The sequence below is a fragment of the Quercus robur genome, chromosome 7 (genome assembly GCF_932294415.1).
Source record: "Quercus robur chromosome 7, dhQueRobu3.1, whole genome shotgun sequence".
Classification (NCBI taxonomy): domain Eukaryota; kingdom Viridiplantae; phylum Streptophyta; class Magnoliopsida; order Fagales; family Fagaceae; genus Quercus; species Quercus robur.
Genome location: NC_065540.1, coordinates 23,370,430 through 23,387,077, shown reverse-complemented (window position 1 = coordinate 23,387,077; position 16,648 = coordinate 23,370,430). Strand labels below are relative to the sequence as shown.

General features: G+C 32.7%; 1 protein-coding gene and 1 long non-coding RNA gene across 2 annotated transcripts in view; one reads left to right on the top strand and one right to left on the bottom strand.

The window, feature by feature from the left end:
- Positions 1-11,396: 11,396 nt before the first annotated feature.
- LOC126692829 (uncharacterized) overlaps positions 11,397-16,648 on the bottom strand; it is a 58,761-nt gene continuing 53,509 nt past the window's right edge. Inside the window, exon 2 of the long non-coding RNA XR_007645102.1 lies at positions 11,397-12,623. This is a non-coding gene — a long non-coding RNA (uncharacterized LOC126692829). The remainder of the gene's footprint in view (positions 12,624-16,648) is intronic.
- LOC126692826 (vinorine synthase-like) overlaps positions 15,190-16,648 on the top strand; it is a 62,043-nt gene continuing 60,584 nt past the window's right edge. Inside the window, exon 1 of the mRNA XM_050388593.1 lies at positions 15,190-16,533. Coding sequence (XP_050244550.1) covers positions 15,729-16,533 — 805 coding nt within the window. The 5' untranslated portion in view covers positions 15,190-15,728. The remainder of the gene's footprint in view (positions 16,534-16,648) is intronic.

The following is a 16,648-nucleotide window of genomic DNA, read 5'->3' as shown; positions in this document are numbered from 1 at the left end:
TTATTGGCTCGTGTGTTTGAGTTTTTAGAGGGCAAATAAAGAAAAAGAAAAAAAGAAAGCGTGAACAAGGTTGCACTCGAGGAAGGAATAGTGAGCCAAATACATAGGCTAATGCACAATGTGCTGCAAAGTTGACTTCGTGGAGCGTAATCTAAATTAGTTAGGTGACTCGTTATGGACACTACTCTAGGTAGCGGTTGGAATCCAAACCAGCCAAAACTATGTAGGAATAGAAATCCAAAGCTAAACCAAAATCAGTTAGGTGACTTGCTATGTATGGATGCCACTCTAACTAAAATCTGTCGTACTCGACAGCACACATCAACAGACAATAGGTTAGTTGAATATTTTGAAACGGTTAACCTTATTTTGTGTTTAGGAGTCATTATTGGGTACTCTCGGAATACTATAAATACGTAATTATAAAGGTAAGTTGGATATTTTAATTATTTATGACTACAATAGTGAGAAGATTTTTTCCTTTTATTTTTTTAAGCTTTATTTATTTATTTATTTTTCCTATTTTTTTGGGTGGTGAATGGGTGGTTCATAATTGGTTATGTTTTTCCTTGAAATTTACTTTTTAATAAATACAATAGAATTTCAATTTATAGTGTCTGCTCTATAATAATTACTCTTTATCATAAGGTTCAAAACATCGATTGGTCCCCAAGATATATAGTATGGAGTCTCCAATCTTCATGTTTACAAGTTAAAATTGTGTTGTAGTAGTATGTTAGACACTATTGCTTTTGCGTATATTGTTCTTGTCAATGTGATGTTAAGAGTATATTAATTCAAGCTAATTAAACAATCTAGGCTTTCCCTATATGGAGGGCGATAAGCCAAAAAGTCTTGGGTTTGTCTCTTGCAATGGGAAGCATACCTAAAGTAGGGGTGACAATTTTTATTCATATCCATGAACCCGCTCATTACCCACCTTATTTGGATAAGTCTTAACCCAACCCATTTGAATATTTGGGTTAAATGGGTAAAGACCCACTTGGTTATTTAATTAGATGGGTCTAAATGGATAAATCCACTAATACCCATTAAACCCATCTAAAATTCAAAATTAAATAAACCCACAAATACCCACCAAACCCTTTTAAAATCTAAAACTTACATAAATTGTATAACTTTGAACATTTTCCCTCAAATTTTCTCAGTAAACAAAAAAAAAAAAAAAAACATTGTTAGAAAAACACACTTTTAGGGATTGAAATCTGTTAGAAGAGATCCATTGAAATCTGTCCATCGGTCCCAAAAAAAGCAAATGTTTTCATCTCAGGCCACAACAACCAATGACGATGGTATTTCTTCTCTTTTGAACAACTTTCACAATCAGCTCAGTCAGGGGCAAGCCATCGTTTAAAGGATGTACACAAACTTCTCATGAATGCAAAATTAATTGAAGGCATAAAGAATTCAAGAATGGCTTGTACGGATCAACTAAAGGAAATTATTAATGATGCAGGAAAATCATTGAAATCCCATGGAGAAAGATCTTTTTTTTTTTTTTTTTTTTTTTTTTTTTGTGGTTTCTAGAATTTTTGTTTGGGACAACTGTGTGATGTTGCGTTGTGGGCTGATATAATTTGATGGTTTTGAATAGTTTTGCTTTGTTTATGTTTTGATAAATATTTAGCTGTAATGCTCTTGTGAAGTTTCAGAAATTTTCGGTTTTTGTTTGAGTGAACAGTGAAAACAGTGTCAGTAATGTGCTTTGCTAATTGTTGGTGAGTCAATTTTAGAAATTTTCGGGTTTTTGTTTAAGGGTATTTCGGTAATTTTGGAAGTTAATAGGGTATTCAACTAGTTTTAAAGGTATTTGGGTCATATTGGGTTAAATGGACGGGTTACTAATTAAATGGGTTGAGTAGGTAATGAATAATTAATTTATATATAAACGGGTCATAAATAAATAAATGGATAATTACATACCCAACCCATTTATGACCTAACCCGCCCATTTGCCACCCCTAAACCTAAAGATTATTGACGCTCACTAAATATTGCGAGTAGAATGCTACTATGGGTTAGGAAAGCTACCTCTAGTCACGCCCATTGCTCTCCTTTTTTGTTCATTAAAAAAGAGAGGCTTTTATTCCCTTTAAGGCAAGGCTATACAAATAGGAAAGTAGTAATGTTTCCCTCCTAAAACCTCCTCGTACAACTGATAGAATTCCACCTTAAATTTTTTAGTATAACCAGTAATATATTCATGTGATGCACAATTTAATAAAAAAGTTATATATCAGTGTGATACATGGTTTAATAATAAAAAAAAATACAAAATTAATGATATAATTAAAATTAAATAATAAAATATTAAGTAATTAAAAATAGAAGAACAAAAATTATTTTATGTAAAGTGGTGAAAGAACATTTTGTAAAACAAAATTTGTATCAAACCTAAAAATTAATAATAAGTTATATAAATAATTAAAAAATTATAAGTTTCTTTTAAATTTCTTAAAACTTATGTCCACTAAGTTTTAACCAAGTTAGTGTTTGAATTGCTTAAAAACATTTATAATAGAGTTTTGCTAGAACAAACGATATGCACGAGCCAAATTTAATTGTTAAAACAAAACAAATTATGGTGGATGATTAATATATTAAGGAGGCATTGGCCTAATGGCTAAGGTCCCCTCTATTAACTAGTATAAATTAAAATGAATAATAAGACTTCTTTTAAATTTCTTAGTACCTTTGGCATTTGAGCTTTGATTAATGTAATTCTTTAGAATTTGTTAATACTCAGTATATATGTTTTAATTAGTATTAATTTAAATTTGTTAAAACTTATTTTTTATGAAACTCTTTTCTTAAAACTTAGTACAAAGACAAATTAGTTTCGTTGCATTGTTATTGCTTTTAAAACCCATATTAATACTTAAGTTTAATTAAATAGAAAAAACAAAAGAAAAAAATAATAATTAGAAATCCTTTAATATAGAGGTACAATTGCCGAGAGATAGAATAGTCAAATCGACACAATCACAAAAAATTTTAAGGTCCAACTTTATTTATACTATGGATGACTCCTGTGTAATATATACTAAGGATGCTTATTGAAATAGAAACTTAGTGACAGACAAGATGGGGTTAACTCTCTTTCTTTCTTTTTCTCAAATTTTTAATTCTAAGGTTATTACCCTAAGAGTATAGAATGCTCTCTCATTGACCCCATTGAGTTTAATATGTGATTATACTTATCTATTCTAACTTTGTTTGAGCTTGAATTTTTTATTTTTTTAATTGCTTTGGTAAATTTCGTTATCAAACTTTCAGGATGGACAAAAAATAGGGGTAGCTCTCCTTGTATTTCTTTGTTGTATTTTCTATTATGAAGGAGTCAATACCATACCGGAAGCTGTTTCGATTTGGTTAAAAGAATGAAATATTTCAGTACTAGTGTACTGTTTCAGAGTTATCGCAATTTCACAATATAAATATATTCTTTTTATTTACTCAAAAAAACTTATGTTGTATAAATTAATATATTTAATTATATTTAAAATTTTACTCTTTTTTATGCATGTTCAAATTATTTTAAGCTAATGTGATGTCTAGCCCATTTCACTATCCAATAAAAAATTAAAACTGAATAGGAGTGGTAAAAAAATTAAAAATTAAATGAAAATAACTCTAGATGGTTTTCTATGAAATTAAAAAAAAAGAAAAAAAAAGAGTAAAGAAGTGGCAGGCAAACCACTTCAGTTTCTCCGCCCATTAATAAGTTTGGTTATATCAAAAATAGGTAGGAGTGAAATAGTGAAGAAGTCATTTTGAGTTTCTATGTTAACATTCTCTTTAGAAACCCACACCAGAAGAAATGCTGAAAGAAAAAGAGAGACAATGAGGGTGAGAGAGAAGAAAAATGAAGAAGCTATGACGCAATGACGACGAGCTCAAGCCTCAATGTCCGGCAATATCTCACTGGTGAGTGAAGGTTTAACAGTGGCAAAGAGGTGCTGTAAGTAGCAAAAAATTTCTAGAACCCATTTCAATTTGTACCGGTCCGGAATGCAGTTACCGCCGAAAAGCATCGAAATCCGAAATCCGCCGAAATAGCCGATACAAGCCCAAACACCCCGGTATTTAGGACGGTACTAATCAGCCTAGTTTCTGTACCGGTCCAAACACCGGCACGAGAAATTCCGGCCGTACCGGTCCAACCATCTATTTTGTTTCAGACACGTATTTTTGATCAGATACTGGGATGGGGAATGAGTTTCTTTCTCTGTATTTCTTAGGTGGATTTCTTAGAGTAGTGAGTGTTATACTGTTATATTCCTTAAAAAAAAAGAAATTTTCTGGTATTTCATATCCCATCCTCTTTTGATTGAACAATGTGTCTCCAACGAACCCAAGCATGCAATCCAAACTTATGCTCCATTTGGATGAATTAAATATTGGATTTTCTATTAGTTCCTTGAATAATTTTAAATCGCCATTGGAATCCTTGTTGCTTGAGCAAGCCTTTCCTTAAAACATTTAAAATTTATGTTTCCACTGAATAAGTTTTTTTTTTTTTTTTTTTTTTTTTGTGGGGGGGGGGGGGGCCGTGGATGAACAAAAAATGAGTATAGGTAGGCAACTTGAGTTGATGTCTTCCGTGCGAGTTGATTAATAGGTGCTATTACAGTATTTATTAATGAACTATTTAAAAAAAGTTACAGCATGTTTCAAAAAAAATCTATCATAAACCAACTCTCTTAAAACATTTGTTAACTTTCTATTATTTTATTTTTAGAATTAGATGTAACTGATCATTGATGGATGAACTTCAAAACACATCATGGCATGTGATGTAAAAATAAACTGTTTACACAAGATTAAAGAAGAGAAGAAAAATAGATAGAATTTATGTGATACAGATAAATGACTACATACACATGCGGCAAAAAAAAAAAGAAGAAAAAGTTCCACTATAAAATAAAAACACAAACACTCTATCTGTATTTAAACCTATTGTGTGGGGGCACCTCTCCAATTTTTCTCTTACCTAATATGCGGCACACAAATGGTATAATTATATTAGCATAGGTCGACTGGAACTTACTTAGGCACCTAATTAATTATTCTAGCTAAAATTCTACTACTCAGGCACCTAAAATTATGCACTCTCAATAGGAGTGGCAAAGTAAGCCCAAACCCATTTGTTCATCCAAACCCATCCACTCTAATTGAACCCAAACTCACGCAATTATTAGTTGGGTTAAATGGACATTAACCCAATTAGACCCAGTGATTATTGGGTTTTAACTAAAAACTCATTGAGACCTATTTAGCCCAAAAACAATATACCCAAATTCAACTCAGCCTCTCCCATAAAAAAAGAAAAAAAAAAGAAAGCAATATATGAAAAATCAAAGTATAAATTTATATTTTTCCTAGGGATTATTTTCTCAGCAAACAATCATAGAAATCAAAACCCTACAAATCAAGCAAAAGTAGTATGAGTTTCTAGACTAGGAAGCCATAGTTGGTGAGCTCAGTGTGGGTATTTGTTGCACTGTTTAGTTGCCAAGAAAGTGAGAGAAAATAGAAAAGAAAAGAAAATATTTTTTTATTTGGATTTTTAATATAATTGCTAATGTGGATATGCTTATATGGAATTTTTTAATCCCAAGAATGGAGACTAGAGAAAGTGGAAAAGGGAATCCAAGAAAGTGTTGGGGTTTTCACTTTAATGGCATTTTGGTAATTTTGATAATTGGGTAATTGGGTGAGTTGGAGATTACCCATAATAATTGGGTTGGATTAGATTTGGGTTAGAAGCAATTAGTTAAATGAGTTTTAATGGGTAAATGGGTTTTATATACTCTCAATTATGCCCACCCCAAACCTATCCAAACCCACCCATTTAACACCCCTATCTCTCAGTGTCTCTATGAAAGGGAATAGGATACTTTTTCCAAGCTATCTTTGTGAAGGTAAAGCAAAAGTATATAAACCCACGGTTTGTTAAAGATAAACTTTTGTCTGAAAAAAATGATGATGGGTGTTGATATCATTTCAAGAGAAATCATTAGACCATCTTCACTACCAATTCATCATCTAAAACCCTTCAAACTCTCTCTCTTGGACTAGTTCACTCCTACAACCTATGTTCTACTTATCCTCTTTTAGAGCATTCGCATCTCATATCTTCAAACTATTTTATTTTACCATCTCAAAAAATCACTTTATCAGTTATGCAATACCATTTTACAATACACTCAGCATCTTAACTTTTATTTTACCATATTACACATTAAAATAATATAAAAATATTTCTCACTTCTCTCTCTGATCTCTATTTCTCTTACAGTCTCAACCACCCACCGCCACCACCGTCCAGCTTCTCAATCACACCACCCACCTTCGCTGAGCAAAATCCAGCCAAAAAATCAAAATCCAAAATCCAAAATCAAAGCCAGAAACCCACGCCGCCGCTGCACCACTTGATCCATGCCCACATCAGTCACAAACCCAGTCACCAATCTACACCTTACCCACGCCCACTCGCCAATCTCCATTGCCAAAAACCACAAAAAATACCTAGAAAAATATGTTAAAGACTGTCACGCCAATCTCACACCAAAATCCACCTAAATCACGCCAATCTCACCAAAAAAAAAAAAAAAAAAAAAAAAAAACCCAAAAAACAGTGAGTTGAGAATGCCAATCCACCTAAAGATAATCACGCCGATCTCGGACCATGCTTTGGCCAACAACGAGTTAGAGAGTGAGAGAAGGTAGATGAGAAAACGATGAAGAAAGAAAGAGTTGATAAAGATAGAGAGCATCTCAACCTAGAGAAAGAGAAGATAGAGGAGAAAGAGGACAGAGGAGAGAGAGAGAGAATAAAAGTGATTTAAAAAGAAATACAATAGTGTTACAGTGCCATCCTACATTTAGGATGGTACTGTAGCAACATTGTAAAATTTTTTACGATTGGCATCATTTAGCAGTCCAGATGGAGCATCATTTTAAGGGGTGTATGGTAAATCGAACCTACATTTCCCATTTGGTAGTCCCAATGGAAATGCTCTTACTCCAAGAGTCCCTAAACCTCTTCAATTGATCGCCTAAAAAACTCACTCTCAAAAACCCTAAATAGCTTCTACCCATTTTCTAGAAAGATGAAAGACAATCTCTTTATTGATTATTACAACGAGGGAATTCCATATAATGAGGCCCAAATCCATTGCTGTTTGTCTGACTTTCTTCGACACCCTAAAATGGAGTCTTTAAGCCACTTTCTTCCTTGTTGTCCATATAGTAATGCCCAATTAGCCGTACAAGTCAATATATTTGATCGTGGTGGAACTGGAATTGGTTTATGCGCTTCACATAAGATCATAGATGGAATCACCCTGAGTGCTTTCCTCAACACTTGGGCTGCCATTGCAGGCTGGCCTTGTAACAAATTAGTACATCCTAATTTTTTTTGAGGCATTATCGTTGTCATACTCATTACCACAAGTGGGTAAGTTGTAATTTGCCCTAGCTGTTATAACCCCGCATGGAAGAGGCATAACATTTACTTAAGAAATAGCAATAGGATTTGTTCATATCCTTACCATGCACAAGTTTGGTGATGTTACAATTTCTTTGCATTTTAGAGACTCATAATGTTTAAATGGTGATTGGTCCTTCTAGATTCTATATGCTTTAATACGAATTTTGTAGTTTCATGTGAGAATTGTTTCATGTAGGTACATGGAAAATTAAGAGTTTTGCCATTCTGTATTTGCTTACATTCTTAGATTTGGAAAGATTACTGTTATAAATTCCAATTGGACTGGCTCACTCTACTTGATAGGAAGAAATTTTTATTCACTCTTTTGAGAGAGAGAGAGAGAATGTATGCAAAAGGCTACCATTTTGAATTGCAATTTGAAGTTCAAAGTGCTAACATTTTTTATGGTTAAAATTTATTAGAAAATATGGAGAAACCTTTCATATATAGGATGTATACAAAATGCTCATATATATGTATGTATGTATGTATATGGTTTCATTTAAAGAATACAAAGTGCTATATGTCCATGTGTTTCCTTTTATTTTCTTTGAATCTTAGAACAACTTTTAATTTGAATTGGGGTACAGGAGAGGAAGTGGGGACTGTGGTTTTACAACTGGTGCAGGAGAAACAGAACTGTTGCTATACTTATGTGGGAAATAGAAGCCACACCATGAATAAAAACCTTTATCATTTTATCTTTCTAATGTTCAAAGATATTCATGTGAAAGGCCTTGATTTATTTACATGTCCACTATATGGAGTTTCTATGCAAATGATATTTACCTTGAACTTCATATTGTGTACATTATCGAATTTGGACATCAATTCTACTCAACATTATGATGGAAAGTTTTTGAAAGCACATGTATATATTTCTAATACATTATAATGTTGGCTTGTAATGTAATATTTTTAAGCACTTCAAAATTAAATTGTTTATATATTTTGTTTGTGTAATCTATATTATTTATAAGAAGATTCAATTGCTTGATCTGGACTTTTTTATAGTAAAAAATACTCACATCCAGTATTTAATAACTTCTCTTACACATGTTTTAGGAATAGGGTCATTATCATCGATAATGTCACACTATTTTCCATAAAAATCTCTTCATTGAACTGGACATTTATGTGATTTAAAAAATACCCTTATTAATAAACAGTGACTTCTCTTAAAAATAGGGACATTAATGTTAAATAAAAAATTTAGCCCTTTGTTTTCCTTTTTCATCCAAACTAAAATGTCTCTAGATTATTAAAAAAAGAAAGTACTACTCATTTAGAAAAGAATTACTTTATCAAAAATAAAAAAGAATTACTTTTCCTTATCCCAATATTTTCCATATCACTTTTATTATTAAACTCAAAAAAAAAAAAAAAAAAAAAATATATATATATATATATATATACACACACTACTATTTAAGGGGTTTCCTCTGTTTGGATTCCTCATTTTCATGGTTCTAAAATGCCCATATGTCCCTATGTTTAAGTAGAGACGAAACTAAAGAACAATCTGGTAAAAATACAATTCTAACTCCTACTAAAACATTGCCTAAAAAATAAGGTCACTCTCTTGTTGATTTTCAAATTGTTTTATCCATTTATAAATTAAATTTTCAAAATAAAAATTATATATATATATATATATATAAAATAAAAACAAATTTTCTTTTTTTGCTACAAAATAGGACCACTAAAAAAAAAAAAAAAACCTCATCACACACGTGAAGTGCGTGTAATGAGGCTAGTGTGTGTATCACTTTTATTATTATTATAGACCCCAGTACAACACTTCAAAGCACACGTTTAAAAAAAAATTACAATTACTGTTTATCTTTTTTATTTGTTTGAGAAATATATATATATATATATATATATATATATATACACACACACACAAATGCACACATATCACGTTTAACTTTTTTTTTTTTTTTTTTGAAAAAATAAATATAAAAAATTCTCACTTCTCACTCCCCTAGGAATTTTGATAATTGGATGATGTAACAAACCCAAATTAATATATATGAAAATTATTTTTTAGGAAAAAAAAAAAAAAAATAGAACAATCTCTAAACATGCATAACACGTATGCATAGAGGCTAGTAACTAATATGTAAGTTCTAAATTAGCCTTAACCATTGTTTTATATAACTAGTATTTAGCCTCTGTGTTGCACTATTGTTTTTATATTTTTTCCCTATTACTATAAATATTATTATTATTGTGATGCTTGGAAAATCTTATGCAAGTAGTGTTATTTAAAAATATTAAGTAGAAGTAACAATTGTAAATAACTCAAAAATAATTATAATCAAGGATTACTTTTTTTAAAATTATAATCAAGGAAAGCAAAACGGTTTGAGAAAAGCTTGGGGAGGGAATGGGCAGAGTAGCAGTGTGATGGGTAAATATGTAGTAAGTTAGGCAACGTTTCAAAGTTTTAAGGAAAATAGCATCTCGAGTTTTAGAAACTCAAGATCCATATTAAAACCCGAGTCCCAAAGACTCACGTTGCGAGTGTTTGGCTAGACGATTTGGAGTGAAAATGCCACATAGATCTCGAGTCATTAAGACTCGAGTTCCATGCAAAAAAAATTCCTCCTATAGTGGCGTTTTTAAGTCCTATAGTGACGTTTTATAACCCTATAGCGGCGTTTTCTTACAAAATTTTTTTATATGTGTGATCACCCCATACCAAGTTCTGGGAGCCCTATAGTGGCGTTTTAAAACCCTATAATTGAGTCTATAAAACTCGATTTATGTTGAAACTCGAGTTTTAGACACTCGAGATGCTAGTTTTCAACATTATTTTGAAACGTGACAACTAACTAAATTTTTTAATATTTATTGTTATTTAGAAAAAAAAATTCAAAGCTTGGGTGTCATCATTGCATGCATGCATCCTCATATTTTCCATTTAAAAAATAATTACACATTTCTAGTTTCATTGTAAATACTGTTTTTACTTGAACTAACAAAAATATTAGATTTTATATTTTCATGTCATTGTTATTATTTTTATTTGGACTACTAAAAGAATTTATTTGGAGAAATTAACTGGTTTCACCATTGTGGTCTCATGCATGTAATATAATATATAATAATTCAAATGACAATGAATTGAAAATGGGATTTTTAAGTCTTTTTGAAAGATGTATAATTCTTTTTTTAGAGGACATGTGTATATCTATAACTTTCCATGGCGTAAACCGATAACTATTCATTTCTTTCTCATACATAATTTGCGGAGCATATGGAAAGCAAAATTTTAATAAACCAGGGGCTGCTACCTACAATGGAAATTTGGTAAACCAACAAAAATAAAAAGGAAACAACATGCAGATAGCATCAATAAATAAATAGTACAAATTTTGTACCTGAGCATGATCACTGAAAATGTTCAACTTTGATTTCGCTTAATGAATTCCAATATGCACCCTAATTTCTTTGATTGAACAAAAGTATAGAAACTTGATCAATAGAACGAAAAACATTGCAAAGACAAATAGGTAAATACGTATGAAGGAAAGAACTTTGAATAATAGATATTAAAAAAACAAAAAAACCCTTTGCGGAGCAATGGGAGATCTTCCTCTTTGCTTAGCCAGCCTTGCTTTCACGATGAGGATAATGACCACTTTCATAAGGTTATAGCACAATTTTAGCAATTGATGCGGTACAACATTTGTTTATGTATTTATTTATTTATTTTTTAAATGTCCAAGCCTAAGCCATTTCGTCGAAAACTTGGAGTAAGATGAAACTGATTTCCATTAGCTCATATAAGCAATCTACCAACAAAAAAAAATAGATTGAAGAATTGGAATTCGAATTTGAAAGAGAAATAGTTGATGCTTCACTTCAAGGCTGATACAAAATAAGAGCAGAGGACGATGGGCACTGCTTATATTCCTAATTTTCAAGGCTTGTTTTATTTACACAAAGAACTAAACTGAAAAGCAAAAGGAAATGAATAGCCATGGGTTACACCAATGCCCAAACGAAAATGAATAGCCACGAGTTACAAAACATAAAACACCAAGTGCAAATGAAAAAACAAATAATGAAAGGATAATCAAATAATCATGGTTTTTAGGTCCAAACTGTTTAATGAACGGTAAAAAGAAGAGATTTAAAGTTTTCAAGATTCAAGTCCGATCGAAGTTAGATCATGATGATATAATAATTATTTTATTAATTTATTAATACAAAAATAAATATAATACATGAAGAAAATTCAACAATCTTAACCCAAAATAATATTTAGGGTAAATTTCACTAACTACCCTTGAGGTTTGACCAAATACCAAGGAGATCCAAAAGATTTCAAAACTAGCCATTTGAGTCCTTTAGTCCAAACGGACTGTAACGCCATTATTTATTTTAGTTTCCCTCTCTCACCCTCAAACACATCTGTCTCCATCCCTTTCCTCTTCCTAACATACTCATGAATCTATTTTTCCCTTGCAAAACCGCCCCAGTTTGAGCACAAGCAATAAGTACAGTTTACACAAAATTCATCAAGCTCAACTCCACTCACCAACATATCCCTCAAAGCCTGAGAACCCATATTAAACTTAACATAACCATTCATAAGAACCCACAAAACCTTTGCTCAAACCAACTCAAACTTTTTGCTCAAAAAAAAAAAAAAAAAATAAAACCCAAAGCAAACCCATCACCACCGATCCAAACCAAAATCCACAAGCCTCCACCGCACTACCAACCCACAATCAATCCAAACCAAAACCCACAAACATCCATCGCCAACCCACAAATAAGCCAAACCCTCCAACGCCGATCCACACCCACGAACCAGTACAAACCCACAGCACGACGCCACCACAAAGACCACGAGAGCCAACACAGATTCACACCGAAAAAAATTACAATACTACAACAAATTAACCAATTAGATCTCAGAAGCACTAAACGAAAAAAAATATGTAAAACTGAATCTAACCTTGGAGGGAATGCAACCGACGTTGAGGCAAGTGCCACCGAGGGCACCACGCTTCTCAATACAAGTGGTCTCGAGACCCAACTAAGCGGCTTTGATGGTGGCCATGTAGCCACCAGGGCCACTGCCGATGACCTCGTTTTCCTCAGATCACGAAGCGAATCCTCTAGATAAGGAAGTCACCGTAGCCATTTCTCCCTTCTTCTTTTTTGGTTCTCTCTTTCTGAGAGAGATAGAGAGTGTGTGTGTGTGAGAGAAGAAAGAGTGGTCTGAGAGTGGAAAAAGCGATGAGGGAGCCAGAGAAAGAGTGAGAAGAAAGAGTAAAAAGGGTAAAATAAATAACGGCATTACAGTCCGTTTGAAATCTTTTGTAATTTACCTTAATATTTAAAAAGGGTAAAATATAGATGATCTTTTTGTAATTTACTACAAAGATTGTAAAATATCTCTTATAAAGGGGGGAAAAAAGAAGAAGTCAACTAGTCAAGTGATGGGAAAAGTGATAATAATAAAGAGCTGGAGAAATTGTTGAATGATTATCAAAGAGGGCGATGCGTGACTTTTTAGGTAAAATATTTAAAGTAAAAACCATTCCTCTATTCCCTACATCAAATCCTAGTTCTCCTCTCTGTTACTTTGTTCACTCCGCCTATTCTTTATTAGTTCCCTTCACTATTTCTCTGTTACTTCGTTCTCTCTATCACTCTCGCCTCTCTCTCTCTCCCTTCCCTCTCTCGGTCTTTCATCTCCAAACAAACAGATCGATCATTCTAACAGTCAGATCCAGTGATGGTGGAGCTTTTGGTGGTGGACAAACAAGATCAAGACTGAGATTTTTTAGCAAAATTTTGTGGGAATAAAATCGGAAAAACCGTGCATGGTTCAACCGTTCGGCTGGATTGGTGTTCACTGCAAAAAAGAGAATTCCGGTTTTTTATGTAAAAAAAACCAGTTTTGGATTAATCCGGTTCGATTTTAACAACCTACTAATAACTATATATAGCAATAAATTACAAAAGGACATGTGCAATCTAATACTAATACGTGTAAGACTATAACTGTTTTTTTTTTGAAGTAGTAATTTTTTTTTTTTTTAAGAATATTGAAGTAGGCACTCTTGTCCAAATAAAATATTTTATTACTTTATTTTTTGAGTTAATAATTAAATCTGTACCCAACAATTTTTCCCGAACAATATTTTCGTGCATACATCTTTGCATGGAGTCAAAAGAGTGAGAAAGCAATATAGTTCAGTTCATTGAGCACAGATATTGCATTTCTTCTTCTCCATGTTGTTAATCAATTTATCTTGAGAGACGTTTGTGAGTTTGTAAGAACTATTGAATGTGAAATGGGCAAAATGTACTTTAAGAAAATTGTATCAAACACAAGACTTGATTAGTTTTGTATTATTTATTAATATTTTTGATGCATTTGGTTTGTGAGTTATTTAATTATTGTACAGATTTCTTCTTATATATTAAATTTAAGTGTGTTCTTGTTTACATAATCACAAAAAAAAAAAAAAAAAAATTGCTTCTGAAATATATCCAACATTTTTAGAGGGTGTTATGACTATTTTAATACAAATTGTTTGGTCTAGCATATATACTTGAGAAAAAATGAATTTCGAATCTCACTTATAGTTTTGTCTATTTGTTTTCTAAGGTATATTTTCCATTTTCTAAGTCTTGTTAATGGGTCTTATTAGTTGTTTTTTGAGTATTTGGTCAAGTTTTTTTTATTCTTATTAAATGTTTTTGTCTTGAAAATGCAAGTTTTCATTCTTCATGCTCAGAGGGTTGTTCCAAGTGGTTTAACATAAGTTCTAGCTCACGTGTGAATAGAAATCAGACAGAATATTGGGTATTATTTTTAGGCTTTGGCTTTGTGAGAAGAAGGAATTTCTTCTTGTTAAAAACTTTTTATCTCTCGGGGGATTCTGATAGGCGCTGAGTTTCTTGTTCATATTTCTTCGGTGAATTCCTAAAAGTAGTGAGTGTTGCTATACTTTACTCTATATTTCTTGCGTGAATTCTTTTGTGGATGAGTCTATTAGTATTTATCATTGTGAATGTGTACTTATATTCCCTCTATTAAAAAAAAAAAAAAAAAAATTTCGGGTACGTATATATTTCATATTCCATTTTATTTTTGATTGAACAAAGTGTCTCCAACGAACCAATGTATGCAATCCAAATTTATGCTCCATTTGGATGAGCAAAATATTGGATTTTATATCAGTTCCTTGAATAGTTTTAAATCGTTATTCGAAACCTTGTTTCTTGAGCAAACCATTCCTTAAAAATTTTTAAAGCTAATGTTTTCAATGAAATAACTGATTATTATTATTATTTGATTTAGACGTACGTATACTGATCATTGATAGTTGAAAACTTCAAAACACATTCCAACATGTATAAACCAACCAAACATGAAACATCACTGTTACTCCCCAAAAAAAAAAAAAAAAATGAAACATCACCATTAATCAAATTAAGTGCCAACTTCCAACTACTGTTTACCCAAAAAAAAAAAAGACTTCCAACTACTAACTACTAATTGCTCCGACTAAATTTGAACTAGCAAGTTTGAGGTACCTAACAACCAAGCGTTAGCAATTTGTTCGTAAAAATTATGCGCTCTGTCTATAAAAGGGAATAGGATCATTTTCCAAGATATCTCTATGAAAGTAAAGCAAGCATATCTAGAGGCAGTGGTTTAGTTAAAGATAAACTTTTGTCTGAAAAAAAAAATTATGATGGACGTTGATATCATCTCAAGAGAAATCATCAAACCATCTTCACCAGCAATTCATCATATAAAACCCTTCAAACTCTCTCTCTTGGACCAGATCACTCCTACAACCTATGCTTCACTTATCCTCTTTTACCCCAAGAACCATGTGCCCGTTTGGATCCAGCGTTTTCCGCTGAATCTTGAGCTGCGTTTTCTGATTTTTTTTGTTCTAGCCGCACTATTTGACCAAGTCAACCGTGAACAGTGCACTCGTGCATTATTCACGGACCCACAAATTCCACTTTTCAGCAACTTTTTCATTAAAAATGGATCCCACAACACTATTCACACATTTAAAAATTATTTTGCTACAGTGTTTTCAGTTTCAGTAAAAATAAGCTCAATCCAAATGGACTCCATATTCATTCCAAGAATCCCCAATCTCACCTAAAAAACTCACTCTCAAAAACCCTAAATAGTTTCTACCCATTTTCCGGAAGGATGAAAGACAACCTCTTTATTGATTATTACGACAAGGGCATTCCTTATAATGAGGCCCGAGTCTATTGTTGTCTGTCTGACTTTCTTCAACATCCTAAAACGGAGTCTTTAAACCACTTTCTTCCTTGTTGTCCATTTCTCAAAGAACCAAAACCAATGGAAGTTGCCCCATTAGCCGTACAAGTCAACGTATTTGATTGTGGTGGAATAGCAATCGGTTTTACCGCGTCACATAAGTTCATAGATGGAACCACCATGAGTGCTTTCCTCAAAAATTGGGCAGCCACTGCAGGCGGGCCTAGTAACAAACTAGTAAATCCTAATTTTACCGAGGCATCATCATTATCACACTTTCCTCCACAAAATATATTGCCTCATATTGCTAAACCTTTAGTGGAAAGGCTTTGGTTCAGCGAAGGCAAGTACAAGACAAGGAGATTTGTGTTCGATGCCAAGGCCATAGGCATAGCTACTCTAAGGGCAAAAGCAAGGAGTGAACGAGTGGAAAACCCAACTCGAATCGAATCACTGTCTAGTTTCATTTATAAACACGCTAGAGCTGCTTCTAGATTAGCATCTGGTTCTCCAAGGCCATCTATACTGGCCCAAGCGATAAGCATCCGCGGAAAAGCAAAGCCACGCTTGTCGGATTCTTCTATGGGTAATATCTTTTGGTGGGCATTAGCAGCCTACGATTATAACTCAGCAGAGTTGACAGAGATCGAGATGCGTGGCTTGGTGGCAACCCTCAAAGAAGCTGTGTCAAAAATTGACAGTGATGTGAGAATTCTGCAAGGTCACGAAGGTTTTATAGGCATGATCGAGTACGCAATCCAGAAAGCTGCAACGGTAGTATTCTCTAGAGAAAACCCTGAAATTTTTGCTTTCACCAGTTGGTTAACATTTGGTTTCAACAAAGT